Source organism: Thermobia domestica, chromosome 16, assembly GCF_964235325.1.
Source record: "Thermobia domestica chromosome 16, izTheDome1.hap1.1, whole genome shotgun sequence".
NCBI classification, from domain to species: Eukaryota; Metazoa; Arthropoda; class Insecta; order Zygentoma; family Lepismatidae; genus Thermobia; species Thermobia domestica.
In genome coordinates, this window is record NC_137469.1 from 134,478,916 (window position 1) to 134,503,352 (window position 24,437).

General features: G+C 33.6%; 1 protein-coding gene across 3 annotated transcripts in view; it reads right to left on the reverse strand.

Moving 5' to 3' along the window:
- The window catches only part of LOC145673433 (UDP-glucose 4-epimerase-like), a 124,994-nt gene that overhangs the window by 8,077 nt on the left and 92,480 nt on the right, over positions 1-24,437 (reverse strand). For 2 of the 3 annotated variants that reach the window (XM_081743133.1, XM_081743134.1), the window contains 5 exons: positions 18,752-18,865; positions 13,359-13,535; positions 7,065-7,245; positions 4,425-4,513; positions 150-342 (listed from right to left, as the gene is read on the reverse strand). In XM_081743133.1, the coding sequence (XP_081599259.1) occupies positions 150-342; positions 4,425-4,513; positions 7,065-7,245; positions 13,359-13,535; positions 18,752-18,865 (754 nt within the window). Of the gene's footprint in view, positions 1-149; positions 343-405; positions 599-4,424; positions 4,514-7,064; positions 7,246-13,358; positions 13,536-18,751; positions 18,866-24,437 lie in introns of all 3 variants that reach the window. The other variant, XM_081743135.1, reaches the window with a different exon arrangement.

Consider the following 24,437-nt stretch of genomic DNA (forward strand, 5'->3'; position numbering starts at 1 on the left):
AAATCGCTACCATATCATCTAAATAAATAATGTCGTTTAAGAATTATTAGGAATTAACATAGTCTCTACATCTCTGTACATTTTTCTTTTTAATCAATATTTTAAGTTTAATTTTGAACGAAAAAAACAAGGATAGTAATAAAACTTACACATTTGCTCCAAAGTGTATTTAGCTCTCCAATTGAGTTGTTTTTCAGCCAGAGACGCATTTGCGTACATAGAGACTATGTCGCCCTCGCGTCGCTCCCTTATTTCGTAATTCACGCTAGTCTTTGTCACTTTCTCAAAAGTTTTCAGCAGTTGCAGTACAGAGACGCCCTTCCCTGTGCCTAAGTTGTACGTCTGCAAACAAAATAAAATGAAAAAAAATAATCATATTAAATTATTATACATAGAAATACTTACACATTGTTTTTATGTCATATTTGGGTACCCAATCCAATTCTTTAATTGCTAAAGTTCCATCACATACAAGGCTATCCACATCACCTATTCGTCGTGGACCCATCTGATAAGGGATTTTAGTTCCCGTGGTCTCTTCGAATAACTTTAATAGCTCCTTCACTGATAGGCCTTTACCCCAACCAAGATTATAAACCTAAGGAAAGAACAATGGGATGATCATCCGTTTACTTTGTAAGATACTGCAACACGAAAATTATACTGTGCATTAATGAACTTGCTTGCACATGAAGAAATACATTTCTACGTTCCAATAAAAGATAGGTTAGCTACTATTTTCTGTAAACGTTTAATACTCCATCATAGTATAGGTTCAATACTCAATTTAAAAAAAAAAAAAAAAAAAAAAGTTCTACATTTAGAATGCTTTTGAGTCAAATACACTTTTGAAGTAGTTGGGCTCTTACTAAATAGCTTAAATGTATTGTTTCCGTATACCGAACTCCAGACACAGATATGGATATTTTCATCAACAATTAGGAAGAATTGAACACTTACCTTAATCACAAAAATTACGAAGTATTGTTTATTAGCGATGTGGATATTGACGTATAACAATACACCAGTACGAAGCTTATTTTGTGATATCTATAGAGATTATAACTATTATTATAGAAATGACAAACCAACTGGAAAATCTGCATGCCTAGATAATATACTAATTAATGAAGATAAACTAAAATGTCGTGTGTTGCTGTATAGCCTTTGCTATCTAATCACGAAGGTTTATAGCTCCTGACTCCAGTGACAGTATGCATGTATGGTATTTACACTATGATTAAACACATAGGTGAAGCTAATATACAACCATTACGAAGTAGTGTAAGAGAAATTAACTGGAAAGTATATTTTTAAACGCTAATAATATTTTTGAAAAGTTTCATAGTTTTATATACACTTTGAGTAAATATCTAAATCAATGTTGTCCATTAAAATAAAATTAAAAAAAAAAAAACTGCGAAAACTACTATTTACAAACACGTGAAGAAACTGGTTAGAGGAAATCAGAACTGATTTACACCTTGCCTTAAACTGCAACGGAATAAAGTTTGTTTCTATTACAATTTCTTTTGACGTTATCTTTCGTGTGTCCTTTCTTAATTATTTGCCGGTAATAATTCTATTATTATATATTGTGATTATTGCACTCATTTAAAAATTGACACCAACTTACTGTTTAGTTAGAACATTCTGAATCTGCACCTAACGGTATACCAGCGCTAACAGCTTGGAATTTACAGCCAATTTTATTATTTTCTTTGACACAATATAATATATAACGAATTGAGATGGAATATAACAACCAAAGTTTCGATATGTCATGTCTACAGATAAGTAATATATAACTTAATTACCATTATTCGATGTGAATCAAGTAGTCAAGATCATCTCATATATCTCATAATTTATTGAAACGTTACAAATATATATCCTTCACATGTCTGCATACCGGTAATACGAGAGTATAACACGTGATAAATAAAAATGCAAGAAAGCAATACAGAAGAGTTGGTGAACATAGCTACAAATAGAAATTCCATACGTAACTCAAAAAAACAAATGTCCATCAGCTTGGTCTTGGAAAACATGTTCCTGAAGATCCGATAAAGATATCCCTAAATGAATTTAATGAATACTTTGTAAATAGTGTAAAAGGAATACGTGATAGATATTTTAAAAAAAATGCTCTACAGATATAATTTCTTGCTTCACAGATGGGTCCTGCTTTCTTACGCAGATAAGCACGAAAAAACCTAGTTCTCATTTTCCAGGGATTTGTCAATGTTAGAACTAACATTGTCAATGGCTACAAACTACAAGGTACGAATAATGAGGGTATATATATGGGTATTCCAATAACATACTAAAGAAAATAATGGACCTAATAACCGGACTCATCGTCTATTTATTCAATTGAATACTTTTCGAAGGTAAATTTCCGGAGTACCTTAAACTCACTGTTACACTTTCGATTCATAAGAAAAGTGATAAAAGTGAGATTAGTAATTATCGCCAAATATCTCTTGTGCCAATAATATCTAAGGTTTTTGAGCAATGTATTGAGGGACAAACTGCCAAGGAAAATAAACTATTTCATAATATGAAACTTGCAGTTAGGCCTGGACGCTCCACGACTAAGGCCATGAAGTGCATAGTCAGAAATATTTGAAAATTTGGAACATAATCTTCAGGTTGGAATGACATAATTAGATTTCGCTAAGGCATTTGATACCTTAGAAACTGGTGCAGTTTCATTTTAAAAAATTGCGAAACGTGAAACACAGAAAGTATATTAACAATTTCTGTTGGGAGCTCATGTTGTTCGGATCCAACGTTCAGTTCTAGGTCCTCGGCTCATACAGCCTTGGTGCTAAAAGGAACGCTAAACTCTAAATATTTAATATATTGGGAACAAAAGCTGTTTACCTATTCTAAAAATACAATGTAGGATTGGAATCTATTGCTCACTATTTGATATTAACAGTGAAGTAACGTTTACTGAATAGAAAACGGAAGCCTTCTTTATATAACTAGCTTTTATATAACTGCATATCTGACTGGTCTAACCTAGTTGGTTTAAGCCCTCCTGAAATAACAGGCAGCAGTTCACAAACAATTTGGGACAAGCCAATCATCAAATTATATCAATCAGTGTTATTACAAGAAGCAGACAGTCAAGAGGATAAGGCTAGACTTCTCGCCTCCTCATCACCAATTTCAGGTGCTTGGCTACAGGCATTACCTTCACACACCCTAGGACTGCACCTTCCAAACGAAAGTTTTCGTATTGCAGTTGCACTTCGCCTAGGAGTAGACATCTGTGAATCACACAACTGCTCTAAATGTGGTGTATCTGTCAAGCAGAATGGTCTACACGGTCTGTCTTGTATAAGTAGCTCCGGAAGACATGCAAGGCATTCGAACGTGAATGACATTATCTGGAGAGCATTCACATCGGCGGAAGTTCCATCTGTTCGTGAACTTATGGGGCGTAACAGATCTGATGGCAAAAGACCAGATGGCATGACGCTGGTACCATGGAAGAGGGGAAGGATTCTTCTCTGGGATTTCACCTGCTCTGACACTTTCGCGTCATCTAATCTCACTCTTTCATCATCTCGAGAAGAAGCTATTGCAGCTCGCAGAGAATGCGAGAAAAGAAGAAAATATAAAGATCTGCTTGATAGATACATGTTCGTGCCCGTAGCCATTGAATCGAGCGGCATTTGAGGCCTTGAAGGGCTCAATTTCATCAAAGAAGCAGGCCAACGTATTGCACACCTTGCTGGTGACAAGCGGGCTATTACTTTTCTGATACAATGTATCAGCATAGTAGTTCAGCGAGGAAATGTGGCTTCCATTTTAGGTACATTACCTTCTGGCAAATTATTAGAAGAAGTTCTCCTTTTATAACTAACTGTTCAGAATTTACTGTATATCAGTTTTAAATGTTTAAATTAAACATTAGATTAAAAAAATGTTTGTAAAAGGAACTTACTGAACCCAATGAATAAATAAATAAATAAATAAATAAATAAATAAACTAGCTTTTTGCATTAACTTTATGTCCAGAACTATCATTTCTTTTATTTATTAAAAAACTGATGAAATTGTTTTACGAGGAAAATACAAACATACAACGTGAAATGTTTCAGGAAGACACAACTTACGGGAAGAATGTTAAAATCTGGCAATCCTATTTGGATACGCATCCAGTTGTTCGGATTCCATTTAAAACTGGACCAGTCTCATATGGCCTCCGTACTGAAAAGATACCAACAGTGAACCATCCAAAGAAAGCACACTTTAGGGTTGAATCAGAGTTCCTTCATGCTAGAAATTCGCGCTCTACTTGTGACCCTGTCCTCCTCGTACCAGGCTTTATGAAGCGACACAAAAGAACAAGGCAAATATTAATGTAACAAATATTTCTTATTGAATGTAAGTTTTCAACTACATACCTTAAGCCTCAAATGTTCCTTCTCAAGTTTTGCCAAAGCAGCCACATGTCCAGATGCTAAATCCATCACGTGGATGTAATCTCGTACACCTATCAAGAAAGGTACATTAAAAAAAAAAAAAAAAAAAAAAAAGAAAAAAAGAAAAAATCCAGTAAACATTTTTCCCAGTACTCTAAATATTTAATGGCATAGGAGACCTCGGTTCGATTCCCGATGGCAGCTCATGTCGTTCGCATCCTGCGTTAAACTATAGTCCATGTCTCATATAGTCTCGGTGGAGAAAGGGACGCAAAACTCTAATCCATACATTCATTTATTTAAAATTTAATATATTAGAGACGAAAGTTATTCACCTATTCTTTTTTTTTTTTTAAAAAAAAAAAAAAAAAAAAAGTAGGATTGGAATCTATTGCTCATTATTTGATATTAATACTGAAATAACTATTATCAAATCGAATCGAAAACTGAAGCCTCTTTTATATAATACACATTATAAGGAAAATATATACCTTATTAACAGTTGGCATAATTAATGTTCGAAACCTGAAATTCCTCTTGTAACTGGTGATATTATATATATATAATCGAGGGTGTCCCAGAATAAGTGGGGAAATAAGGCAGAAGACAATCCCTTAATACTAATAGATGAAACACATTCTTGAGAAGTATACGTGAAATATTGTTATTTTGCTCACTAGATGGCTCTGACACTCCAAATTACGACCGCGACATGTGCAAGGTTAATTGGGTGACAAGAAGATTGTATCAATGCAGACTGTACCAGGGTAATGGTCCTCATTGGTTTGTGCATCCGACGTGGTAGTGAAAGCGATTCCTGGCACGACTTGACTCGTAAAAACGATAAGCATGTGATTCGACCCCATGTACTATCACCGCGGCTAACAGGACAGATGTACAGACACATTTTGGGCAGCGCTATCCCTACGTTGCTAGACGATATACCAGAGGAGAAGAGAAGGAACATCTAGTATATATACGTGGAATTCCTGTCCATTTCTCTAGAGAGGTAGGTACCGTCCTGAATATGAACTTCCTAATAGCTGGTTTGGACGCTCTGACTCAGTTGAATGACCACCCTGCTCGCTTGAATTGAATCCCTTCGACTTTCATCCATGAAGACATGTGAAATTATTGTGTACGAGACACAAGTCCCTGATCTGCCTACCTTAGGTTCAACACATTAGGTTAACACATTCAAATGGTGTTCACACGCATCTTTAACACATGCTCAGTATTTTGACCCGTGTACGAGATTCCAAGCAGTGCCATGTCTGTGTGTCTCTAGATCAACGGCAACACTGTGAACATTTGTTGTAGTGATACTCTGTTGTGTTCTATTAAATGGTACCAATGTTGTTCGTCTGTCCTCCTCGTCTTCCTTTATAGTCCATATTCCAACATTTTTAGAGTCATCTGGCGGGTAAACTATCAGCTTTTCATTTGTATTTCCTTTATTGGTACTTCTCACTTATTTTGGGATACCCTGTATATATATATATATATAAGTGAGAAGTATCTTTCTTTCTTTAAAACTTAAGCTTAGTTTTACTCTCTAGTATCTATATAGTATTGGTCAGTTTTACTTTCCTAATTTTCAAAATGTTATTATTATTATTATTATTATTATTACACGGTATTATTATTATTACTTGGTCTTCTTTGACATTTCTCTTAAAAGAGCAGATGTTTTAAATGTTTAATATTTTCCCTCCAAATTTAATTAATTTTAAAATTCCATGGTGAAACATAATAACCACATTAAAAAGTACATTATGAGAGCATTCATTCAGAAAGAGCTGGAGCATTCATCTTATCGCAAGGAGCAATATTATTATTACTTCTCGTACACACTTTCGCTCTGCTTTATTTACCATTTTATATTCGTTCTTATATTTTCATATTTTAATTGTTTCTTAATTAGTTCATTAACTCTCATTTTTAAAATATTATTTCTTCATTTACTATTCCTTCGCTATCATATATTCCTACCGACCTACCCGTCCCAGTTCTCTCTTTCTCTCTTCACTACACTCAATCTGCTTACCACCTGATAACGCTATCACATAACCCTCCATTCTAACATGGGATGAAACTACATGCTTCTCAGTTCTCTCTCTCTCTCTCTCTCTCTCTCTCTCTCTCTCTCTCTCTCTCTCTCTCTCTCTCTCTCTGTTCCGCAATTATATTATGGCTTCCACCTAAATTTTTCTAAGCTTTTATTCTTTCTTTCCTTTATTTTAAAATTTTTCTTTTCGTTTCTCCCTACGTCTTCCCTTCACCATCTGATGAAGCATTTAGCGAAAACGCTCACACTGTACTATTTTCTAGTATATTTGATTTGTTTACACTATTTTCTAGTAAGTATACTTAGGCATCATTCCAATTGCTTTGGATGAAACTGGTAAAAGATAAGAGGATGAATTCATCAATCTCCAATCAAACGGAAACAAGTTCAACACATGAACTTGTAACTATATAAATAAGAAGCCTTTACTTGCTTTTAGTATGCACTGCACTAGCTCTGCCAGTAATAGCATGATTAGTGTTAAAAATACATAATTGATATGTAGTTTTGTTACCATTGCAGACTATGAGACCTACACCAAGTACAGTAGTTACCTGTTCCGTCCACTGTATCGTAATCACCACCAAAAATTGTTAAGGACGGCTTCTTTCCGATAGCAACTTGTGCCATGTATGGCATTAGGTTTGTGAATGCTTTAGTTGGATCTTCCCCTATAAGTCCTGAAGGATGTGCTCCAACTGGGTTAAAGTACCGGAGAGATATAATATTCCATTGCTGGAAAAAGAAGAAACAACTATTGAGAATACTATCCCTTTACAAAAATTTATTAACGATTCCATAGATCAGTTTAAGACTTATTTCTCACTAGTTTTTGCGCCCAAACCTTCTATTCTCTGTATATTATACGTTAAAATAGTGTTTATTTGAAAGCTCTAATTCTTTAATTATTCTAATACTAAACAGCAAAAGACGTTCATGTTCACATGTTTACTATCACCATTACCCATTTCCAAATAATTAAATACAGTTTAGGTTGCAATTAAATCACCACAATTGTTATTAATATGAGAATAGGCTGCACGCTAGCGACATCTACTGGCATCAGACAACATTGTAAGGCACGCAGCAACACCTATTGGCTTACCTGTATACTAAGAGGAATTAGCATTACTCACAGACTAACATGCTTTTGTATTATAAATAGGATAAATTGACACTGGTTTAAATATTTGTTGATATGCAATTACAACCAGGGCTTTTAATACAAAACGTATTTAGCTTCGAATTATCCATCACTAAGTTATAGTTCAGTATATATATATCACAGGTGTTCTACAAATGACGCCGACGAATTAGAGAGTACTATTATATGAGTCAAAAAAAACTATATATAATTGTATACCTTTCGGGTCCTCGTCTAAAGATGCGAATTGCGCCATGTAGCAACATTGCAAATAAAGAACCACAGACACAATCCATTAAATAGTTATATTGATTCTTTCCAGGTGGAAGTTTGGAAGTTAAAAGTAGATATACGTTGACACTAGCACCACTTATTAGCATAACAATCAATCTACTGCTTGTTGGATTCGTAGAACAATGCTAATGATTCCAAGTTAATCTACGACGTTGCCACATAGTGAAATTTTGATTCGCTATACCGGCTGAAAGAGGCCCTGGAGGGTATACCATTATATAGAATTTTCGCTTTATTTTGACCTAAAGAATAGCACTCTGTTGTTCGTGGGGGCCATTTTTAGAACATACGATATATTATTATTATTATTATTAAGTATTCTGCCTTTTGGCAGGTCCTGGGACTAATAAGGTTTCTTCTTCTTCTTAATTTCTGTTTGGGCCTGGAAATATGTCTTCCATGTTTCCCGATTTTCAGCTTCCTCTTTTAACTCCCAATATTTTCTTCTTTTCAAATCATCGATCACTTGTGTTCTTTTTCTTCCTACTTCTCGTTTTCCTTCCATCTTTCCTCCTATGGCGGTATTTCTACGCAAGATGTGTCCAATCCAATTGGTCTTTCTACGAAGGATGGTGGCTAGAAGCGTCTTATCCGTTTTAAAACGTCTTCGTTGTTACTCTTTCTATCCATTTTATCTTCATCTTCCTCCAACACCACATTTCAAAGCTCTCTAACTATTTCTTCTCTAACTTCCGTAATGTCTAAGTCTCTAAACCATAAAGTCTAGTGTTCCATATATAGCACTTGACCAATTTCTCCTTAGTCCAATATTAAGGCTGCTAGTTAAGAGTGGCGTTTTCTTGTTGAATGTTTCTTTGGGTATGGCAATTCTTTGGTGCAGTACACGTCTTCGCCCAGATATTTGAAATGGTAAACCTCTTCAAGTACTCTTTGTTCTACCCTGATCCGTAAGGGCGCATTTCTACGGGATGACTTTCGATTTTTCGATGTCGATTTCCATTCCATATAGTTTCCCAGTGTCGACTATTTTGTCAATCATCTCCTGTAGTCCTTCGGTTCTAGCTAAATAACCGTATCATCTGCATACCTGATCTTGTTAATGATCTGCCCTCCAATCTTGAAATCTCCAATTTCCATTAATGCATCCTTCATTAATCATTCACTGTAAATGTTGAATAATTGAGGTGACATACTACATCCTTGTCTGACTCCTCTTCCAATCTCCACACTATTGATTCCTCCTTTATTCAAGAGCATCTTGACTCGTTGTTCTATGAACAGGTTGCGAATGACCCGTCGGTCTCTCCAGTTGACCCCAATTTCTTTAAGTGTTTGCAAAAGTTTCGTCCAATTGACCCTGTCGAAAGCTTTTTACCAGTCTATGAAGCCTAAACACAACTCTTCCATTACGTCCAGAACTCGTTCTAAGATAATTCTCATTAACCCAGTCGCATCTCTGGTGCCTTTTCTTTTCCGGAATCCGAACTGATCTTCCTCCAACCTCTCTTCTATCTTATTTTCCTGCCGTCTGATCAGTATGTGCGCAATTATCTTTCCAGTGTGGGAATAAGGCTAATGACTCTGTAATTGCTGCACTTCTTTGCTTCCTTTTCCTTGGGTAATGCAATCATTGTAACATCAAGAAAATCCCTTGGCCATTCTCCGCCATTCAGGTAGATCTTGTTAATAAGTGAAGTCAGTACTTTCACTGCATTATCTCCTAATCCCTTGAGCAAATCTGCTAGTATGTCGTCATCTCCAGTGGCCTTCCTCCTTCGCATGTCCTTGATGGCTTGTACTACTTCACTTTTCAATATACTGGGTCCTTCTTCATCGTCCACCTCTTCCTCTGCTTCAATCCCAATATCTTTGCAGCGGTTCTTCTGGTCATACAGACCTTTTATGTATTCCTCCCAAACTCTTAAGAATTCTTTGACGGTCAGTAACTACATGACCTTGATCTTAGATTCCAATTTGCGTATGCATCTTTTAGCTTTCCCTCCCAATTCTTGTGCTATCTGACACATAACATCATATCTGCCGCGCCGGTGAAGTTCCATTGTTTCTTCACATATCTGTTCCATGTACTTTTCTTTGGCTTTTCTTTGGCTCTCTTCTCAATTCATTATTCAGCTTTCTGTATTCTTTTATGTCCGTGCTTTTCGCCCTTCTACGTTCTTCCATCTTCTTAAGCATAGCTTCAGTTACACACGGTTCTCTCGGTGCTCTTTCCATCTTGCCAATGTTGTGTAGTGTGCCAAATAGGACTTGTTTAACTTTTCCCCAACTATTTTCTACATTGTCTACTATATCGCCAATCACAAGATTTTAATTCAATCTCTTCTTTCACATCACTGTCCATACGTCTTAGTCGCTCTAAGTTCTGTTTTAGATTTCTCCTCCCATTTTTCTTGATTGTCTTTAACCAAGTTTGCACTTTCGCCACTATGAGGTTGTGATCATAATCGATATCCGCTCCTGGTAGCGTCTTCCGTCTCGTACACTATTCCTGAAACGTTGCTTCACAAGAATGTAATCGATTTGGTAGCGTTTCTTATCTCCCGGAGTTTTTCATGTGTACAGCTTGGATTTTTTTTTCTTAAACCCGTGTTCATAACCACCATATCATATTGCCTACAGAAGTCAATAAGCATTTGGCCCCATTCGTTTCTTCTACCTAGTACAAATGGTCTCACCACCTTATTCGCTGCTCCTTAGGGGGCGCGGTGGCTCAGTGGTAGAGCGTTCACCTCTGGTGCTTGGGGTCCCGGGTTCGATCTCAGCCCCCGCCAAGTGAACTTTGTGGTGGACAAACACCGTGCTCGTGGGTTTTCTCGGGGTACTCCCGTTTCCTCCCACTTTCTTCATTCCACCATTTCACTCATCTCTCATTATCACCGTCTCCTTTAGCCTAACCGGCATAACCGTGGGACGTAAAACTCAAAGATTTCATTTCATTTCATTTCGCTGCTCCTTCTCCTACTACGCTGTTCAAGTCTTCCATTACTATGGCATTGACCTTACCTATTCCCTCCTAGTGCAATATGTCGCTAATCTCATCATACAGTACTTCTACTTCATTGCCATCATGGTCGCTTGTTGACATATTATATTATATATATATATATATATATATATATATATATATATATATATATATATATATATATATATATATATATATATACACGATATCCACTGGTTTTGCACTTAGTTTCACACACATTAAGTGGTCATTGCAGCGTTCCACTTTGGCTACACTTCTTCCTAGCTTGCAGAAAACTGACTTCCTGCGAATGAAGCCTGTGTATATGTGCAGTATGCATAAACATTCATCCATTGGTGCGAAAATGTGACAAAGTTGATGCAGTATTGCAAAACAAAAAGACTATTTAATGCAAGTCCCTAAAGTGGGTGTTTTTTGGCAGAAACGCGGCCCCTGGCAACATTGTTGTCGTAAAATTACTGTAGCAGGTGTGTTTTAGGTTAATTAATGATAAGCATTGAGAATTTGCACATAATTGTTAACTTGAGTTTTTATGCCAGCTGCCAGGTGGGTATTTTTTTATCGCAAATTTTTTAATGAAATCTCAAATTATCAATTATGTGCAAATTCTCATTGCTTATCATTAATTAACCTAAAACACACCTGTTACAGTAATTTTACGACAACAGTGTTGGCAGGGGCCGCTTTTCTGCCAAAAAAAAAAAACTCATTTTAGGGACGTGAATTATATAGTCTTTTTGTTTGGCAACACTACAACTTTGTCACATTTTTGCACCAATGGATGAATCTTGATGCACACTGTACATATACACACGAATTCACCCGCAGGAAATCACTTTTCTGCAACTGAATATTGATTTTCTTCATTTTGCACATTTTTAATTTTACACTTTCGGTACTTTCTTTCGTTACTACATAAAAGCGTTACAAATTCAAACATTGGTCATGATCTCAAAAATATCTCCATAGAACACGCTTACATTTTTTTTTTTTTTCAAGTATCAAGTCTTTATCCTTCTTGGTTCAAAAGATATACACAATTAAACTTTGGGTTGCGCAACTTTACGGACACACTGTCTTATTGGTTGATTTCTTATGATAATGAGTATTATTATTATTATTAATGCACTTGAAGTTTCAAAAGGACTTTACTGTTTTGTGCACGAGCGCAAATTTGTTCAAAATCTTTCATAGCATACATTTATCTTATGTGACAAAGTTCAATTTAATTAAAGAACCTTAAAAAAAAAAAAAACTTTATTTATAAATATTTCCAACACTCCCCTCCATGTTTCTTGAAAACAGATACTTTGTCAGTTTCATCTGTAATTTTTTAAAAAACAAATCAGTCTTCTTCTGACAGCGACGAATTGTGATTTTATGTGTTCTTAATGCTTCTTACGTTTTAATGCATTTAAAACCCTTTAAAATGAGTATTTCTCTTGAACTTTAGAAAAACTGATAAATTTGAAAGAAAATGAACTCTCAATGTGAACAAAAATTTATAGGTGAGTGTTGAAAATCACAAATAGCGTTGGAGCGGCTCAGGTCCACAAAAGCTGTCACGCCAAGTGGATTGCTTTTTGGTTGAAAACATTAAATTTTGTTTGAAACAATAGTTTAATTTCGATGCTACTGCAATTAGTGATACTGGAAATAATCCCCGATGAATGTTTTTTTTTTTCATAATATATATAGAATTATATATTACATTGTATCATAAAATATATACCAGGATATAGTGAAAGCATAATGACACAAAGTCAAGTGTGTATATATAAAGTTTATTCCAACATGACGGTCTGGTTTATTTATTTATTTATTTTACTTTCTCTCTTATCTAATGGAGGGCTTAGTTAATGTGGTTACAGTATATGTGTATGGCTGTAGAATAAATGACTGTTTTTCTTATTTTCTGTTAAGCAAGTAACTAATTTTCTATTCTTGCTTTGGGATTCATTTTTCCCCGCAATACATATTACGACTAGAAAAAGTTCAAACGTCAGATCACCATGCAAATACGAGTCTGGCGCCTAGCTCTTTTGACGTTAGTACTCACAGTTTTCACCAGCCAGTAATTGTTATTTTTGTGTTCTTGGATAGAGTAAGAACAATTATAATAAATTTGTACATAATTGTAACTACTGTATAATTTAAGGTCAAAATAAGTAGCCCTATGTATCAATAGGTATCAAATTGGATATGTATTATTGGGGTCCTAGTTTTCAGAACTGGAGCCTAGGTCAGAATAAAAATTTTTGAGAATGTATACACATACATAATATACACGTCATCTTTCATAATGATACCTATGTCAGACAATCCTTGGTGCTGATCCTTGTCTAACTACCGCAACCAGTATTAAATTCATATGCTGATACAAAGGTGAAATACGTGGCTATTAAATTATTAGAAATTATAACTCATTAATTACTTTCTCACCTTTTCTGCTGCGCTAATGTCTTTTAACATTTCCTCTATGAAGTACTTCGTTCTTCCGTAAACGTTGGTTACGTTTCCGGTTGGGTGGTCTTCTGTGATTGGGAGGTGTTCTGGGTTGCCATAGACTGTACAGGAAGAAGAAAATACCAACTGATAGCAACCATGGGATTTCATTACCTAAATAGGAAAAGAAAAGATAAAGAATGCTACAACGAAAAAAAATGATTTTAAAACCTTAGAAAGAACAATGAAGACCAGTGTATGATGACTTAATAATAGTCAAAATCGAAAATAGTTTTATGTCATCGGCTAATCTTCAACACTGCTTCAACTCCCACTAAACTTAATGTAATAATAATAATAATAATAATAATAATAATAATAATAATAATAATAATAATAATAATAATAATAATAATAATAATAATAACAACAACAACAACAACAACAACATGAAAAAGTTATTGCTGATGCGAGAAAGAAATAGGCACAATCAACCATCTAATTTTGCAATGTGAATTGCTCCAACAAAGAAAGACATATCTTCAGTAAACATCATCTTAATTTTTTTCTTACTTTTCCAATCATAACTAGTACGAGAAATTGGGATTTAATCAAGAAATGATTACAGTTCATTCAAGAAAATAATTTAAGTTTATAAAAAAAGGCTAAAACAAAAAGCGGATTCATCTTCAATGTTACTAAATATAAACCACCTAAAATAAAAAAAAAAAAAATAAAAAATAGAATATCAGGGAACTTACTATTTGCACTATTTAATTCATATTTACTTCTCAACACCAGAGTGTACATAATTTCTTCAAGATAAACTAATAGACTAACATACCATTACAATTTGATCCCAGTGATTCTAATGTACAATGGTTCCTGTAAAGCGATAAAGTTATTTCTTTCATTTGTATTATTAATATTTATCATATGAATAAAAAGAAGGCTACTGGAACTAAAAGTTTGAGCCTATGAAGAAAGTGTCCAATGGGAGGTCGAAATAGAATGTATGATTTAATACGCTGGTGACACTACAGGTTTAAGTTACGTAGTGCGTTCAATTCCACCACCAGAAAATACATGAATTTTGCGAATGAAGACTCGAATATGTATAACGTGACTCCTTCTTTGATCAAGTTTTTACAAAATTACAATATTTTTAATACACAACAAAACTTGTTATATGTTCATTACTGTAGATCCAACCACTTTTCAACAATGACGAGACTTTTCCTTTCCTCAGAATACTAGTGTTACTTTCACAAGTAAAGTTAAGAAAACTGGTTCATTCTGCTGGAGTAAGTGGGTGTCGGTTCACAAAACATTAAGTTTCTGGAAGTTACTACGTGCACATAATAAATCATTAATGATAAGTACTACAACTTTAACCAGGAGTGTTTACGAAAATAGATATTACTTTCCTGTATCTCATTTGAATTTCCACCTTAATTAATAATAATCTGTCATTATGTCTATTACCTACAGCATGCAGTTATTCAGATGGATCAATTCGAAACAAAATCGTTTTATTCAAGCGAAATTTGATGTTCGGGTTCTGAAACTAAAATTTTAAAAAAATCATACAAGCTCGTCCCTTGAAACACACAATTGGCGCCAGGCCCGTAGCCAGGGAGGGGCTAGGGGCGACACTGCTCCCCCCTCTAAATTATTTTTCCCCACTCTAAAAAATAACACTGAAGAGAATTTTCAAACTGACTGAAAACGAGTGAAATTTTTGCAATTATATTTATCAAATTAAATTCAACTTTGCAAATTCTACTCATTTCTGTGTAAAATTATGTTTCTTGCCAGATGCACCAAACATCTTCCATTGCCTTTATCCATTATAACAATTTCAAACCGTACTCTATTATTGCAATCAGGACAAGCATCCAAGGATACCAGCTGCACTTTCAAACAACAGTTAGTTGTGAATATTAAGAAACTGTAGTGTCTTGCTTATTTTGGAAGGGAGAAAATTGAGTGCAAACGTCGAATAAAACATATACCCCTATTTTGTATTGGTATAATCTAAAATTCCTGTAATATAATATTGTACAATGTTTAAAAAATAAATACTTCAACGTTAGTTATTAATAATTATGGAACAAAGAACCTGGCAAAGAGCTTGTATTAAGCACACAAAAGTGAAACAAAAATTTGCGTTTTTGATAATTCAAAAATAAATACAGATTGTGTAAATAATAAATAAAAGTACAATTTTATGATGTTCTTTGATGTCTTTGTCATTGCTCCCTCAGTCTTCATTTCTGCCCCTCCCCCCCCCCTAATAAATAAGGCTGGTTGCGGGCCTGAATGGCGCCCTACCTGTAATTCTGTCGCTAAACAAGCAATCTTATGCTCGTCATTTTTCTTAGTTTTATTATTATCCGAAAATCTGCATGTAACGTTTCTGCAAAAAATACCTGATCTCTCAGGGAAAAATGTGAAGTAACAAGCAAGCATCTTTGATCAAGTGGTCGTGGCACAGAAAGACTCATTATGGAGGTTATAATATGTTTAATAAACGTCAAAATTATACGATGAAAACCCCTATCGGACAGATGGCACAAAAATGACCGGCACCAGTAAGATTATGTTGTGAAGGATTTATGCAGAACATAAGTGACTGGTTCATTTTTCATAGCTATAATTTATGCTTATATATGTACTATACTTTGTTATGGATGAATTCCACAATTGACGAGGGCTTCTTCGTACTGTACTGGACCAAATTGTGGATTGTGAACCAACTATTCGCATGTAAATATAGTAATTTGATTTATACTTTTCTGTAGTTTATATTTTATGTAATAACGGAATAAAATCAAAAGTTTAAGTATGTTCTTTTTCTTTTTATATTTTCAGATTTTGTGGTACAGAAATCTTGGCCTTTTATTGAAATCCCTAATTCTAAATGTTATTTATATACGTTATATAACAAAATATAATCGAAAGTTGGTTTGCAAATAAACAATAACTACAACATCAATAAACATATTAGTAAACTAAACAAAATTCATAATGCATTTATAAATATAATCGTACATTAAATAAATTTTGTAATGAAGCCGAGGTGATGCATTACATCTTCTGTAAGTAAATGTGATGTTTCGCCTGAAGATAATTAAACTTTGATAATGAAAATAGGATGATATTTTTAAAAAGGTTTTGAAGAAAGATACCCTTTATAATCAGTAAATTAGAATCTATATGCCATGGGTATATTCTTAAAACTGCATACCACTCAAACAATTGCAGGAATCACTAACTAAAAGCTTTGCACGTATGTAATGGCATCAACCGAAAAGCGCAATTTACTAGATTAATTTGACGTTGAACGATCTTTCACCCTCCGAATAGCTCTGATGCGATGTGGAATGAAGTCGTAGAGATTGTGAATGATAGCAAATGGAATATTATATTATTCTGCATACAGTATAATAGTATCGTGAGAAAAGATGGAGGCGGAAATCTCCACCGGATTCGTGTCTCCAAAACGGACCACAGATATTCAATTATGCTCAGGTCATAAGAGTGGGCAGACCACGGAAGGTGTTCAACTTATCACTGTTCCACTTCGCCGATGTTATTTTGCCGTCAGTTGATTAGGCGATCATCACTTTCGATACTCCCCTCGCGACACATCTACACACTACTTTCGTCTGGCTCGTACTACATAACTAAGAGCCAACAATTGACTCTCTTTAGAAATTAGAGGTCACCAATTTTACACTATCTTTGTCTACTCCGTTCACTGCACACTACCGTTGTACTACTCTTCACATAGTATAACAGGGTGTCAACTAAATTTTCAAAATGAAATTTCCTGACTTTTTCGTGACCATTTCTTCCCCCCCCCCCAAAAAAAAAAAAAAAATAATAATAATAATAATAAAATTTAGTGACATTCTCAAGAGGAAATTTAGGTGAGAATTGGGCCGAATTTTCATGCATGCGATAGAAGTGTGCTTCCCTTGCGATTTGGTAGCATCTAAAGCCGAACATAGACATTATTGGTGGTAAATTTTGACGTTTTCTAGATCGAAATTTTCCAGTAAATATTTATATTTGCAACAGATGTTAAAAAATCATGACCCAAAAGATAAATTTCGTTATTTTTTCTTGACTTTCATGACCGTTTTCTGATTTCGTGACTTTTTCATGACTTTCGTGACCGATAGACACCCTGTATAAGATTTGCCCTAGCACATCAACAGCTCAGCGCTGCGATCGCGCCTCATCATTTCCAACCCAGATATCTGACATGTTTCCAGATGTTTCCATGAAATTGATAAATATCTATATATTTCCTCTTGTTTTGGATAGTAGAAGGCAATCCACGAATGCAAAGATTTATATCAACATGATAAAATGTAACAATGACACCAGGTTCAATAAACAGAAAATGCCCTCTCCTCAAGAGAAAACACAATATATGAGGTCTTTCTGAACACTTGACAACCTTTTGTGTATATTATGTTATATTATATTATATTATATTATATTATATTATATTATATTATATTATATATATATATATATATATATATATTAAAGAAAACTTACATTTCAAATGCACTGACTGCATTCATCGTCAAAGTTTTACTCATTCCGACGATGAATGCAGTCAGTCTTTGAAACGCAAGTTAAAATAAAATAAATAAAACACGGACGGATCGTCAAAAAATGACACTACAGATATTACAGATAATTCAACTACAGATATCCCCGTGAGAATTATCTCGAATATACAAACTTCTATATTCTTTAAAAATAAAATAATAATAATAACGAGAAAAGTTAACTTTCTCAATGAATTTTCATTAAAACAAAAAAAATGTACAATTATAATCTAACCAAGGAAATTTAAATAGTATAAATACCATTATTGAATAACTATCGCCAGCTGGTCGGTTCAAGCCCTTCGGGGGGGGGGGGGGACACTTCAGTTGTTGTTGATGGTGGTTATTATTATTATTATTATTATTATTACTGGATAATCACAATACTATTACTACTTATTGCATACTGACTGGATAATTACAATTTACTCAATAAAAATAAGCACAGAATAGATGGAAACGGTGAATATCAAAGTTCATCAACAGCGTTAACCTGAATTGCTAAATCTTCATTTCTTACTAAAGGAAACTTAGCCTATTTTCGTGATCGGAGATGGCTATTTTCGGCCAAAATGTTAAAGAAATTACATTTATTAAGATACAGAAAACATAGTGAGGCATGGCTGTTTTATTGCTTTAAATTTACTCACTTTTTTCGCCAAAATAACGGTCAACAAAAATGTTACCTACAGAATCACAACGATTGGCTTAAAATTTTCAACTAATGAATGAAAGTGGACTTCAAATTGATTCTCTTACCTCTAACAAATTAATAGTTCCCACTATGTTGTTTTTGTAGTACAGGAAGGGTTGTTGCATAGATTCACCCACGGCTTTCATTGCTGCGAAATGTATCACACAGTCAATGTGATGCTAAGAAAAGAAAGGGAAAAAAAATACTAATTAAACAAAATATCCAGATTATACACTAAAAAGTATCTACTTCCAGAATGAAATTTCCTAAAAATTGGACCAAGCAAATTAGTCTTTCTCGATAGACCCACGAACCAATGAACTACAGTTTATTATGCTACGTTTATTGTGAATTCTACATTAGGGTGACCAGATTTAGGAAAACAAAAATAGACACTCGACAAACCGGCATCGGTTTACAATCCACCTTGGTATAGTTACTGCTATAATGTTATTCATGCCAGTGAGAAAGAAGTTTCTAGCTTCTCAAAAATAACCAGATATTTATTTATTTAACATTATTCCAATTGTTAGAGCGAAGCGATTTAGGCGTTCGTTTGTCCGGATATTTCTCTGAAATACCAGAACCGTTCTTAACCAACAGTTAAGAGAGCGCGCGCTTAGTGTCATTAGGAGTCGCATGTCCCGATCGGAGATAGCATTGAGGAATAATCACCGAAAATCGAGAATAATCAATAAAGGTCGATCGCTTCGCTTCAAATTTGCAATTATTGGTACCTAGTTATTTTCATTATCTTTCAATATTTAACAGGAACCAGAATTGTTTGTCTATTGACTGTCATATTTTTTTTTAAAAAAAAGAATGAATTTCTTGTAGAAGCGTTGGTCTTTCCTTCAGAAAAAAAAGAAGTCATACAAGCAATTCCCATTACAATACGTAACTACGAGGAAATTAACAGTATACTACGTAACTACGAGCAGAAAAACTTCTTTTTTTTTTACTTTTCTTAGGACATCGGACGACCGTCTGAAAAAGGGATCAATTCCGTTAAAAACGAGACGTCTGTTTACCCTATTATAAAACGGTGAAATAAAAGTTGCAAGTGGTTGTTATTTAAAAGACCAATACAAATCAAATCTGTATATGCCCACTGACACATTTTTATAGAAAATGGCCTTTGTATTATTGTTAGCTAGTTCAAAATTTCAGTTTATGTTAGAAATGCAATTCTGTCGAAATTATTGATTAATTTAAGAAAAATTTACATGTAGGTCTTATAATTTTAAGTTTCCATAAGAAAAGTGTCTTTTGAGATCTTCAGTCAAATACTTTAAAAAAAAAAAAAAAAAAACTTTCTAGTTACATTCCAAACTTTTCTAATTCTCCAGATTCAAAAGAAGTTAAAAAGTTTTCAGGTTTTCCAACTCAGTTGCTTAATTTTAATAATACAGTCTAATGGGAAAGAAGAGAATATGGTAATATGTTGTTTCCATTTTGTATTAGACGCACTTATCCAACAGTAAAATTAATTAATTATATATATATATTCCTTTGTAAGACTGATTTCGGCACCTGTGGTAACTCCCAGTAGAGTTTTCAAGTCACTATACGGTTAAGATGATCATAATTATCACCTCCATTTTGCATTGTTCTTCCACCTATTCTGAATTCTTCTGCACTAACTTGCACTGTAACAATGTCACCTAAATTATTAATTAATTATGTACTAGTTCTTGCACAGATTCCACTATTAAGAAAGACAGAAAAACTATGAAATGTAGGTAGCAATTAGAATCTCCATCTTTCAGGTGAAATGACTTTAAAACGGCTTCATAAATTATCGCGTGTGCCCAAACAATAGTCTTACAAAGAAATACATATATGCAAGACAAAATACGTATATCATTTTGCTGTTATTCGAAACTAATCTTGATTCATTGAATGTGTTTAACCTAATGTCAATTCTATATTTGTCTTGTTACTACTAGTTTGAATATTTACGAAATAGTTTAATCAATATGGCCTAAACGTTACTTGAACATTTTGAGTTGATATAATTCCTTGCTGCAACAAATCAATTATCATTTTAAAGTTTTTATCATTTCGCCTTTAATGCTCAAATATGTACTTTTGCTTTTCTTATCAACTGCTATCTTAAATTTTAAGTTACAAAAGTAGTATTAACTGTTTTGTATCCTGTGATTTAATTAACTAAAATTAATATATAATTTTGTCAATTTGCTTCCCATTATTCTTGTGTCGACATACTTACATTGTGTGTATATATGAAAATATCATGACATATATTCTCTCCGTATTAATATTTAGCAAAGAGCTAAGTAATAATAACAAACACAATTATAGATAATGTAAGTACGAAAATAGATTTATTATAATTTTTTTTTTTTTTTTTTTTTATCTTAATTAAGTAAAGTTCAACTTATCCTTGACAATAATTTCGGTTGAATGTTCTATAACTACCTACAGGTCAATTCCTCAACAGTGACTGAAGACTAACTAGTTGCATCATATTGAATGTATCCTTTTCTTGATCTACGAAATGTATTTTGTTTATAGAGCGCCTAAGTAAGCAAGTATAAATATCAAAACCCTTAAAAGAAATATTTGTAAATATGCTACGAATATCAACTGACATGGCTGCAAATGGTTCTGTTCACTGCGCTGTTGAAGAACTGATCTGTAGATCGAGAACATTAAATCGATATAATCACCAATAATACATAATTTACTCAATTAAGATAAGAAATTCCATTATTATTATTATTATTATTATTATTATTATTATTATTATTATTATTATTATTATTATTATTATTATTATTATTATTATTATTATTATTACTAACAATGTGAATCTTACAGTGTTATGCAGTATTTGTTATGGTTGACACATCTCGCAAAAGTGTATTTTAAGTTCATGTAATTATGAACCTGAAAAATAGTATTTAGAATTCATTATTTCTTTTGTAATTTCGTTGATTAAACACGGTTCATGGTTTTGTTTTTAGTATATTCCGGTAAAGAAGAAATTTTAAACATTAAATACAGTGTTGAAGAGTTATCCAGGATTATTGACATAAATTGTACTTTGGAATACCTAAAAATGCCATTTATTCAATTTGATTGGTTCTGGATTAATACAACGGTAATTAATTATTTTGGGGATGCCAGAAATGCTATGCATTTTACATACATGCCAAGAAAAAGATACAAAGATGTTCTTTATATAGGATACAGAAAAACTGAAAAGTCAGAAAACAAAAATTGTTAATTGTTGTTTACGGTTGCTAAGAGACAGTTGGTGCTAAGGAAATGTTTTATGTAGTCTTACAATATCCTATTAAATAGAAGAAACTATTACAAATATAATTAATCAACATAATACAAATGAAACCAGAAATTATCCATGATTACTCTATGGAAGAAGTTAACAGAAAATTTGACTGATTAATATACTAATTAAGTTTATACAATAACCATTAGTACAAGTTATAGTGTATTTCAGTTAATATGGAAACAATGCTATTAATATTGAAAAGCATTATATATCATATCTGGGTCTCCTGAAGGTGATGAGGAATAATTATACACAATTATAAGAGGAAAATAATCTCGACTAGGACATGATTCAATTATATGACAAAAGTAATGAACGATAATTGTTACTAAGAGACTTTGATAAACCTTCACTTATACGATTACATAATGAAAATTACTGAAACAATATTTAGTGACATTGATTTATACCTGCACCACTTCAAATAATGAATCTCAAATGAGATAGTGAAGAACAAGTAACCCAGAGAAAAGTGTCGTAATGGAATTAATAAAAATATGTGTACTCTTGTGCAACGAGGAAGCTGTTATAATAATGCACATAAACAATGAAAAAAAATGCATACTATAAGATCTAAGAAAATGCCAGCTTTTCATTAAAGCTTGATCCTTTTCTGCTGGAACTTATTTCGAAGGATCATTGGATCTTAACATATTGAGTTGTCCTTAACAGATTGTCACGATGATGTATCAATTAGAGAAATATGGAGAATATGCCTTTGATTCTAACTTCATGTAGCTACGGTACACGTGTTAATATTTAGATATTCTGGAGCATCCATATCTGATATATGTATGAGTTTAGGTTTCCTGGTGCAAGTTGGCTGTAACCATTCCCTTGTAAAGTATTTATTTACTTAAGCTATTATCAGACATACATAAAGGAGATTTAACGGATACTACAGCCTTTATGTAAATAAAGAGCAAAATATATATTGTATAGCGATTATTAGAAATCTTACAAACGGTGGTATTTGATGTGATTTTGGTGTTTAAATTTTAAATCTCATTCGTAAGTAAAACGTGTCGATGTGTGATCTAATTTGCCCCTACTTTTACAAGATATTACAGGAATAAAACAATAATTCTAAATGACGGACTGAGATGGTGCATGGATAATTTACCCGTAAATGAGGGAGATGATTGTTCTGGAGAGATTCCAAAAATGTAGATTATTTACAGCTCATGCGGTAATTGTTTGTAGTATACACTAAATACATAAATTATAAATATAGATGTAGGCTAATGTCAGAATACTCTATTCAGTGTTCAAATTACTGAGGAGTAAGGGAGAAATAAATGTGTTTATAGGGCTTTAGATGTGTTTTGCAAAATATAGCGCAAGTTTGGTAATTTTCCCTCTCATATAGGAGTCATGCTCTTGAAAAATTCCTTTAATTTGCTTACTGTAATACTGAAGGTAAAAGTAGCGCAATAAGGAGCACTTTTATTAATTGGTGAAATTTATTGTGGACAGACAAAATAATTTCGAGTTCACCTTTCAGTCTTTCTGTGTTATGGATCACCAGATGATTCACTTATGATAAAGATATTTGTGGGTAAGGGATTTTTTGTCTACTGCACTGGACCACAGATTTTATAATTGTCCAAAGTATTTTCCGTGCTAAATACGTGTGAACTGATTATTTCTGTCTTATAAAGGTTACTAAAGTGTTGGGGAGGAGAGGGGAAGAAGACTGTTCGTGCCAGTAAAAGTGTGTTTTGTCCCGTGCATAGGCGGAGTTATGGGAGGGCATTACCCCTCCCCTTAACTTTTTGACAAAAAATAAAACTGCCACCTACAAGATGGCCACATACCATGACCTCCGGGACCGATCAAAAGGTCTGCCCCCACTGCCCCCCCCCCCCAAACAGACAATTCTTAGCTCCACCCATGGTCCCGTGGTAATAGAGGATGTAGCAGTGCACCATGAGATTGGAAAAATGTTAAGAGTAAATTGTTAATTTTATTTGGTTTTAACAAATATGAATACAACATAGACATGAAAGCATTTAGTTATTTTGTAATTTAGCTCACCGAAAAGAGAAATTTACAGTTCAAAAATAATATTTTTCAAACGATCACTATTTAACTGAAAATACTATGTAAATCTCTTGCTAACGTTACCCATCACTCTTTGCACCACTTCTAGTGAAATTCAACTTTTTCACGTTCGTGAATTGAATGAGTGGTCTGCATTTTGTACAGGTGAAATTTTAGGCCGTCGAACAAAATTTACGGTACGCTGCAATTATGTAAAACTCACCGTTCTTGTAAAACGCTTTCACAGCAGAGACATGCTATTGGATAACTGACGTTTAGTCAGTGCCAAGTGACTGGCATTGATTCAACACTATAATACTGTGTATAATGTAATCTGAATAAATTAAGTAATGTTTGCTGTAATACGAAGCCATTGGTAGTTGCTGGGT